The sequence below is a fragment of the Dermacentor albipictus genome, chromosome 5 (genome assembly GCF_038994185.2).
Source record: "Dermacentor albipictus isolate Rhodes 1998 colony chromosome 5, USDA_Dalb.pri_finalv2, whole genome shotgun sequence".
NCBI classification, from domain to species: domain Eukaryota; kingdom Metazoa; phylum Arthropoda; class Arachnida; order Ixodida; family Ixodidae; genus Dermacentor; species Dermacentor albipictus.
Window position 1 is genome coordinate 56,894,442 of NC_091825.1, and position 10,021 is coordinate 56,904,462.

At 51.4% G+C, this 10,021-nt stretch overlaps 1 protein-coding gene across 1 annotated transcript; it reads left to right on the top strand.

The window, feature by feature from the left end:
• The first annotated feature begins 2,748 nt into the window (after positions 1–2,748).
• LOC135911174 (endothelin-converting enzyme 1-like) lies at positions 2,749–7,108 on the top strand. Its single transcript, XM_065443364.2, has 2 exons — positions 2,749–2,814; positions 3,987–7,108. The coding sequence occupies exon 2, from the start codon at positions 3,987–3,989 to the stop codon at positions 6,663–6,665; it is 2,679 nt and encodes an 892-aa protein (XP_065299436.2). The 5' UTR covers positions 2,749–2,814; the 3' UTR covers positions 6,666–7,108.
• Positions 7,109–10,021: the final 2,913 nt, after the last annotated feature.

Sequence of the window (10,021 nt, forward strand, 5' to 3'; positions counted from 1 at the left end):
GAGTTTATGCATGGCGATATTAAATAGTAGTGGGGATAGGACCGAGCCCTGAGGGGTTCCGCAGGTGCCCAGTTCGCAAGGACCGCCCGCGATCGTGCGCAGTCGAAGGAACGCTTTCCTTTCCGATAGGAACGAGAGAGGGAAATTAAAGAATTTCTGCCCTAGGTTGAGATAGGAAATTTCGTTCAAGATGTGCTCGTGAGCCACCTTATCAAAGGCCTTAGTGAGGTCAAGTGCAATGATACCTCGTACCTCCCGCGTCTCGTTGTCGAATGTGGATCTTTTCAGGAGGAGCATTGAGTCCTGTGTGGAAAGCCCCTTTCTAAAACATATTAGAATATGCCTAAATAGCTCGCGGTTTTCTATGAGTTCGACGATTCGATTGTGTACTGCATGTTCGGCCACTTTGCAAATGCACGATGTTAGAGAGATGGGACGCAGGTTATTTACGCGCGCAGGTTTCTCCGGTTTGGGGATGAGCACCACCTTGGCGGTGTGCCATTACGACGGCACCTGCCTTGAGCCCCACACCTCGTTTATCTCTGCCGTTAGGATTTCGATGGCCTGGTCGTCCAGGTCCCGGAGGAGCTTGTTGGTGACCCCGTCTGGCCATGGCCTATCTTCCATTTGAGTTGAAGAGTACGCGTCTGATTTCTGAAATTGTAAAATGTTCACCTAATTCTGGCCTGTCTAGCCCCGTGTAACCCGCTATCGCATTTATGCCTTGCGAATCTCCTTCCTTGACGGGTAAGTAAGTTCGCGCCAGGTCGTTGAAGATTACTTCGTTTGTGAGGTCTGAGGTGACCTGCGTATGTATGAGCCTAGCGACGGCGAGATTTAACGCATTGCTGGACTGTTTGTCGTTGAGGAGGCTTTTAAGCAGATTACACTTACTACGCCTTCTCATGCGACCGTCGGTTTCGTTGACGTCTCGTCCCACTGTTGCAGGGCCAGTTGTCTGGAATACCACTATATTTCCTTGTTTAGCGACGTTAGTTTTGCTCGTAGTCGGCAATTTATTTCTGCATTTTCCTCCTCTACCCAAGAGCGTGTTTAGCCTCCAGGAGATGCGATAATTGCGAGTCCATTTTGGGGACTTCAAGTTGTGTGCTTTCTTTGGCCGCGTTGCTGATGGTCTGTTTAAGATCGGCAATTACATCTTCGAAAGATTCGCTTGAGGGGGCCATTTCGGCTCCAATTTTCCTGAAAAGATCCCAATCGATGTATTCGTATTTGACCGGAGGTTTGGGTTTGACCTGCACCACGATTTCGAGAACGTAGTGGTCACTACCAAACTCCTCCTGGAGATTATCCCACGTGCCCTCGATATTTCGGAAGAATGCGAGGTCTGGTGTTGTGTCTAGACTGACCGAATAACGCCTTCTAGTGGGAAACCTAGGATCCGTAACAAGCGTGAGGTTAAAATCGGCTGCACATCCGGCTAAGTTTGTGCCCGTCTTGCTATTAAAGCCGTATCCCCATTGCGTGTTCGGAGCGTTGAAGTGCCCCGCAATTAAGAGGGGCGCGTTTCTGGCTGCCCTGATTGCGGAATGGAATAGTGCATTAAAGTCTCTGTTCCTATCTGCAGGCGAACTGTAGGCGTTAAGAATGAAGACATTCGCGTTGCTCGATCTACTGGGCACGAGCTCGAGCTGCTGGCTCCGTTGTGCAAAAAACTTTCACCAGCAGCAATGGCGCGAGCATCGTCGTCTTTCGCAGCTGGCTCCGTTGCCGCTCATCATTCCAGCGTAGAATTCTCTTCCGTCGTCGTAATTGGGAGGCCGCGTCTACGGGAGTATGATCCATTTATTAAGGGAGTCTGAGCCATCAAACAGCTGTCGTTATCTGATGGGGCGGACACGTATAGTTCGTACACCCGAAGAACAACATACGTACGAGGAGCGCCGGAGGGAACAGCAACGAGATTATAAACGGCGCCGGCGTGAAACGAGCACTGATGAACAACGTTCTCATGATGCTGAACGACAATCGCGAGCCCTGGCACCTCCAAACGAGCAACGACGCCAGACTCGCAACGCGAAACTGACAACCATTCCATTATGTGAAGATGGAATGGCAGCGAAAGCACTTTGCTTTTCGTTTGAGAGCTTTGACGGTCGTCAGCTTTCGCTGCCATTTCATCTTCACAGAGTGGAATGGTTGTCACTTTTCTTGTCTTTTTTAAGGCAAGCTTTATAGTTAAGACATCCTAACACGAAGGAGCTCCGCAAGATCCCGTGGAACGGTAACCTATGTATGTAGCGACTCCAGTTCTATCAATCTCTTCCTTGTTTTATTTTTTTTCGCGAATATAAGAACGCCTCCTGCGTATCTCGACTGATGACCAGTCCCCGGCGCATACCGCCGCTGCGACCTATCTCACCCTAGCGGAGGCAGCGAGCAGGACGACACCTCCGGACAAAGGAACTGCTCCGCACTATTCGCACCTCTCAGGTCTAGCCACCCTAACTTGACTAAATGGTTGTCCTTCTCGATGCGACTTCTCTCCGCAAGCTCTAACGATGCATTTAATGACTCGAGTACCTAGTTCCGAATGAGTCGCGGGAAAAGCTCAAAACGGTTGTGCGCAGCTCATCTGAAATATCAATTTTCCTAATTTTCTTGGGCACGATGTATCCCTAGTGTGTGCTGGTAACATTACCAATAGTCCAATAATGAATAAAAAACAGCTCCCTAGATCGAGATATGTGCACGGTAACTGGTAGCAAAAGGAAGAAGTAGTAGAAGAAGAAGAAGAAGTTGCGTTCGTATAGTGCAAAGTGTCAGGGTTAACCACGACTGTTCTTCAACAAAGTAAGTAGCCGGTTAACTTGCAGTTACGCTTGTGTACCAGTGTTGTGAGGAACGACGTTGCCCATGCAAGCGGGTTTGTATAACACCCACTCTCGGTTAAATTTTATTGGGTGGCAGTCTTCAGGTGTAGCTCAGCTCAAGGAGGAAATGATCCCCAGACCTCATGGAAACGTGGTTGAACCTCCCCGTGAAATGGAAGGGCGGCGTAAAATGAAGGCGTTGCCGATTGCCTATTTGTGCTCCGTCCGATTGGCAATATACGCTTAGTCACTTCAGCCGATATGGGGCGAGGCGAGCCGCTTTATCGGGCGATATCGCGGTATCGAGGTGCGGCGAATTCTAACTTTACGTCATCCTTCTGGGTTGCAGGGGAGTTGGACTGGACGCTGCGCTTCGCACTGCCACCGACGCAGTGAGCTGAACTAAACGAATATTTTGCGAGTACAGTTATTCCAATTTACGCGGCCACTTGCAAGTTGCAGATGTATAAACAAATAGCTACATTTTTACGACTATTCTCTGCAAGTTTCCAAAATAATCATGTCCCGTAAAGTTTTCAATTAATCAATTACATAATTAGTTGTTAGTGGATGGACTGTTCGAAATTTTTTTTCACATGATGTCCATCTTCATGGAAGCTTAGACATAGGATGATGTGGTATATCCATAGACCAAGTAGAACAGTTGAAGCGATTATAATCACCAGACGGTTTCTAGAATGGTCCAAGCAAGCCAATTATCCTATATATTATGGCGAGAAAGATGGGCGGGTGTATATTGCAGGATATCTTTATATTTTGTTGTCATTCGTCTTGCCCAATTTTCTTGTTCACTTGAAAGTTACCCCGAAATATTCGATATCTGAGATTGGTACCTATATTATCATGCAAAATGAATAGAATAGGAAGGAATAAATCGAATCGAAATGCAGACAGAGAACTGATTATTTTTATATTTAACAGCATCTTCTTTATCCCGTGCTCAAAACAACCTACGCTCGCTATATCGAAAAGAACAGTACTGCTGTCACGCTAGTTTAGGTTGAATCAGCGGTTTGTCAGAATGCGCTGCTGACTCAGCCGCGGATCCTTAAATACGTAAGAGTAAATATGTATATTTTTCGCTGTGAAGTCCTAAAACAGGTTTCATTGACTTTTTGCTCTATTTTATAGATGGACAACTCTGACGACGCAAAAAAACACGAGAGCAATTGTACCAGCGAGACCATGAGATCGCCTCCTGAGAAACCGGCGTGCGACGAAAGGTTGCGACAGCAAACAGATGAAGCTGGGATGTCTGAAGTGTCCAATTCACATGTGTCTCAGCTGTCACCTACCAATCGCGCTTCAGTGCCTGACAGCCCGGCAGTGTCGAATGTCCGCACCGATCCTCGGGACAACCAAGCGATCACAGATAGTGTGGAACCGAGACCATCTGCAGATTGTCACCACGTCGGAAACACTATAGAATCTCCAGCAAAGGAACCCGTTGAACCTTCCGGAGTGTCAGATTTGCGGCGTTCGATCCAACAGCTCGCTGCCAGGGAGCGCCGCTCAAGCAGCTTCGCAAATTTCTTGGACACTTCGTCTGTCTCGCTCGCTTCGCCCAGCTGTACAGAATCCTCTCTAACCTCGACTGCGGCTGTGACCATTCCCTCGTTTCTCGCCAAGATTCTGCCACCCACGGCGGAGCAATCTACGCTCGCGTCGCCCGTCGACCAGCTGTCCGCTCAGCACCGCGAGAGGAGGCAGCCACGACTCACAGCGGGCGCGCCAGATATTTCACCCAGGGAGTTTTCGGCGGCGTCGACGACTCCGAGCAAGCTAACCGACTTGCACTGGCTCCCCGCTAGCGCAGAAGAGCAGCGGTCCAACGTGCGTGCGTACATCGTCACGATGCTTGTCGTACTCGCGCTCTGCGCTCTGCTCGTCGCACTCCTGCTCATCGCCGTGCCTTCGGACAGCCTCCGGCCGGTATGCGCATCGAGCTCTTGCGCGGCACTCGAGGCCCTCTTGGCGGAGAGCGTGGACCAGACGAGAGAGCCGTGCAGCAACTTCTACGCCTACGTGTGCCACGGTTGGGGCCACTCGCAGAACCTGTCCGTCTACCACAGCCACGTGCGGAGGTTTCTGGAAGAAGTGGGAGAGCTGCTGACAGCGTGGCCCGAGGCGCGGACCGCGGACCGAGCCGCGGTCGCCTTGTACCAGGCGTGCGCGAGCGTGCTGGTGCGTGGCGCTGAGGAGCTGGCCGCCTTTCGCGACCAGCTCAGGCTCTGCGGAGTGAGCTGGCCCGGCTTGTCTGCCCATCCCGACGTCGTGCTCACCGCGGCCCGCGTGTACGACAACTTTCGAGTGGCGGCCTTGCTGCGTGTCCGCGCACTGTCACGCAGCGGCGCCAGCGACCTGCTCGAGGTGTCACCGGACGAAGGCTTCTTGCTCGCCTGGCAGAGAACGCGCGGACTGCTTCTGCGGGACGGCGTCTACGAGCGCCTGTTCGAAGAAACCAAAAGCATATACGTCGGCGACGGCGGCCTCGCGGAGGAACTCCTGCCGTACGGACAGTTCCTTGACTTGGAAAGTTCCATTCTCGCCGACTTGGTGCACGAGGAACGCCATCCGCATGCGAGAAACGCCACGTTCGTAGGGACCGTCGACACTCTTGCCACGGTCACCAAGAATATCGGAGGCAAGCCGTGGCGCACGACTGCCAAAAAGCTGGGTCTCTCGAACAGTGCGCGAGTGCTTGTGACCGATTTGGACTACTTAACAGCCGTCGACCAGCTTTTGCGCGTATGGGACAAGCAGCGCCTCCATTACTACGTGGGCTGGTGCGTCATGCAGCAAATGGGGCGCTACATCGACGAAGCATTTGCCAGCGCCTGGTACAAGTACGAGGCTGCCAGCAAAGCGGTGAGCGACTCGTCAGAGCGTAGGGCGCAGGCCTACTGCGTACTGCTCGTCGAGAACCTCGTGGGACCGCTCGCTTTCCGACGGTTTGCGCTCGTGAACGGCGACATCGACTGGTCCTTCGTTTCCTCCACGACAGCTGCTATCACAGTCCAGTTGGTTAAAAAAGTTACAGGGAACAGAGATATGCAGTATTTACCACCAGCCGACCTGAACATCGCATCTTCACTAGCACATGTTGGTAACGGCAGTAGCCACGAGGAGGCGCTGATGGCCCTGGACAAGACCCTCGAGAAATGGGAGATAACAAACAACTCGTCACTCCTCAACAATTGGATGTACGTTGCCACGGCCGTAAACAAAGTTGACGCATCCTTGGGAGATCAGATTCGTACAGCCCACGTCAGAAACCTGCTGCAGAACCAGTGGTACGACTTGTTGGACGACTTGAGCGGGACAGTCTCACTGCAGCCACTTCTCGCGACGCTTCCGGTGTACAAGAGAAACCTGAACGACGCGGCCAAATACGGCACTGTGGGAACGCTCGTCGCCACGGCCTTGCTTCGCGTGCTCCTCGCCAAGTTCGCTGGCAATGCGCCGGTGCGCGAAGAAGTCGCGCACAAGCTTCGCTGCTTCGCCCAGTCGGCCCAGTTCCAAAGGGACGAGCTTGAGATCTTCCATACCGCTGCCTCCGTGGACATAGCCCTCGACGCGCTTCGCAGTATGCGCAGCACAGACCGGCAGCGCCTGCACATGTTCGATGAGCTGCAGACGTTCTTCGTTCTCGTCTGTTACCTCCTCTGCACACCGCACGCGTCAAAGAACGTCGAGGCGGCGGAAGCCGGTTGCAACGAAGCAGTGAAGAATAGCGCCAATTTTCAGGCTGCCTTCAATTGCGCTCCCGGATCGCCCATGAACCCTGAAACGAAATGCAGTTTCTTCTAGAATCCATGCTGCCTGCATGACATCAAGTGTGCATTTTTTTCCTTTCTTCGATGCATTTCCGATTTCTTGCCACGTTTAGCGTCCGATTTCAGCAAACGAACCGTATAACGCCTGCTTATTGTTGCTCTACATAGACCGTAACATTGTCCTGTGTTACTCGGCTACAAACAACCCTTGTGTGCCATCTTAGTTTAACAGGAGCTGTTGGAACGAGACTGATATTGGCTCACACCAGCGGGATTCACAACTCTTCTTCCGCCTCCATGAAGTAGGTGTCCGTCAGTATGCTGAACTTTTAATTCTACATGGAAGCGTTTATTTTTTTTCTTGGTGCTTTTCGCAGGTGCGCAGCAGTCATTTTATAGTACTGTTGCATTTTAGTTAGAGTGAGCGTGCACTATGACCACCTTTTGTATGGTGCTGAAGACGAGCTGTTGCCATTTCTCCGTGCTATGTGTGATTGTGTCGTCTCCTAGCTTTCTCGTGATGTCAACTGGCTCCCTCAGTCGCGCCGTACACATTTATGCACGCGACTTATTTTCGGTCTTTCCAGGCACTATTGGCAAGAAATAGACCACGAACATTAAACATACGGTAACTTGAAAATTCGTCATACCTGCAGTACACCTTCGTTTTTCTTCTGAGTGCAATGTATCGCTATAGACAACCATTTTGCTGAAGGCAGTAACATGTTTGACGGGGTGTTTGACGTGCCACCTTCCGATAAGCAAGGGCGATGAAGTTTTCCTCTGTCATGACATGAATAACTAAAATTAATATATACTTTATTTATTATGACTCGTTATAAAATACACAAGACGCCATTCTATCACCGTGACTTGTTTTCAATCAAGTCTCCAGCACCTTGGCATAAAAGTACGTGAATTTCAGGCATTCATTGCCAACCGATCGTAATTCGTGACTTAAAGGGCAACTCCGGCGATTCTTCGATTTCATCGGATGTCGATGAAATTCGCTGGGTAAACTCCTCTGAACACTTCCGTCATGTTCTAAAAAAATTGCTTTGAGAGATGCACAGATCTTTTGCAAACGAATTTATTGCCTCGAACACCCTACCTTAACTCCTCCTCAGTTACAGGCCACATTGCGTATGACGTCAAGTGTGTTCCATGCATAGCATGTCGGGATCAAGCAGACGACAGCAGGCGACAGCGTTCAAGGCCCCTTTTAAAAAAATGAGGTAGCCAACTAGCAATTATTTCTAATGGTATTGATAGCATATGCATAGAGAATGAACATGTTGCTGTGCATGTTCACGTCGCTTCAAATTGCTTTGCGTGCTTTTCTGACCCTGCAAAGAACACGCAGACTTCAGTGACCCCTTCGGCCGAGTCTTTTTATCAAGGGCTTGTGAATTGCACGTGAATGACATGGGTGTGAGTATTATTTCTGTTCCTAGTAAAATGCTAACGACCCACGAAAAAAAATAGAAGGGGTGGTTTGTTAACTCTACGTGGATGAATGCGAAAGCATGGCGACCATCGGGCGATGCTTAGACATTATGACACAACGCAAGGGCGTCGGTTCGACTCCCAGCAAAGGTCGAGGGCTTGAGTGCCTTAATTGTGGGAGGTGGCGTGAAGAGATAGCCGCTGTGGTCCCCCTCGTAGTGCGCGATTGAAATATGTGCAAAACGGCGCACGTACAGAAAGAAGAGACTGCAATTACATATACATGAGCGGCAATTCGTAGCGTCCCTGAAGACGTCCAAGTAAAGTCGGTGTTGCGGCGAAGGGCGCAAATAGCTCTCTGGTAGTCGTAGCTGAGAGTGTCTGGAAACAGGGCGCATTGTCTTATGCGTTAAGGGATGTCGTCCTGCGTTGTCGACGCCTGTGCGCCCACTGTCCCGTGCGGTGCAAGCAGAGTTTAGGCGTGTTGGCTGGTTGTTGGCGCGTGCCGAGAGTTCAGGCCGTTGAGAGGAACAACGCTGAAGGTGGTGGCGTCGAACGCCGTGCAATGCTGGCAGCAGTAAAGAAGTGCGAGTGTCGCGGTGCCCTGTTGCCCTTGCTGAGTCATGCTGCGTCACCATTTCAGGTGCGAGTACAGTTGTGCAGGGCGGCGCGTTGTGATACCAGTAAGATCTTGGTCTCGAGACGTTGTGGTCAGTCCGGCCACTGCTCGTTTGGTGTGTAATTTGCTAGTGCTTCGGTCAGAGAGGTGCGGAAAGCAGTTGCTGTCGTCGTCGTTAGTAGTGTCAGGTCCATGCACTCCGAGAGAGAGAGGTACCAATCAGCACCGGAAGCGTTGGTTGTGAGCGAGGTGCAGCAACAGCAATGCCGTATTGCTAAATCACTACCTGCTGCAGATTCTCGTAGGTGCGCGGGCCCGGTAGATGTCGGAGCTCCGAAAGAAAACAGTTTGGCAGCTCGCGGCTTGCATAGTGATAGCACAAGTGTTGATCACTCACGTGATTCTCGAGCTGAAGAAACCAGATGTCAGTGCTGCTCCTGCAGAATTTCGGTAGGCCATGCATCAGCGCAAGGTGCGAGCACAGAACATCGGAAGGATCACCTGCTACTGCTTGCGGTGAAATCTCGATTGCCGATAGCATCATGGTTACGGTGGCCGCTGATCGAAGCAATCGCCAAGGTTGTGCTCGTGGCGGCGCCGCGCCTGCGAGAGTAAAATTTGTGCCTAGTGGAGCCGGTGGGACAGCCTCTGTCTCGATGATGAATGAGGTGACCCCGAACAGGAAGCGGACAGCTTGCGGCACTGTCCAAGGAAAGAGACCGGCGGGTCGTAGGATAGGCGAAAGCGCTTTCGTTTGGCCCAGTGACTTCCTTGAAAAGAGTCATCGCCCAGCTGCCTTTGAGTTGGGGAGGAAACTCACGGACCGAGTAGAGGTTTGGCGCCGGGGCCGGCACCTGCGGACGATCGGCACGGGTGGACGCAGGCGATGTGGGCGACAAAACTCGGAATGAAGCGACTGTTCAAATGGCGAGAGCTGTTGTGACTGAGCGGTGGCTGAGCGAGATGGCGCAGTGAGCAAGGACGGCTGCCCGCAAGTCCTCGTAGAAGTCACGGCCGGAGGGTTGCAATCGGCCTGTGTACTTTGTTATGTCTACGTTAGTCTCCTGTATGAGGCCGATGACGCGGCTCAACATAGCCATCTCTGCGGTTGGTAAACCAGCTTGATAAATACAACATAGGTGCTTTGACATTGGCTATTTGCACTATAATTATAAGATGAATAGCCAATGCCATCACCAACCGCAGGGACCGCTGTGTTGAGCCGCGTCATCGGCCTCAAGGACGGATTGTCTTCAGTATATAACTGGCTTTAAAGCCAGTTATTTACCGCTTTGCTCGCTTGCGCACGCGAGATTGATTCGCGG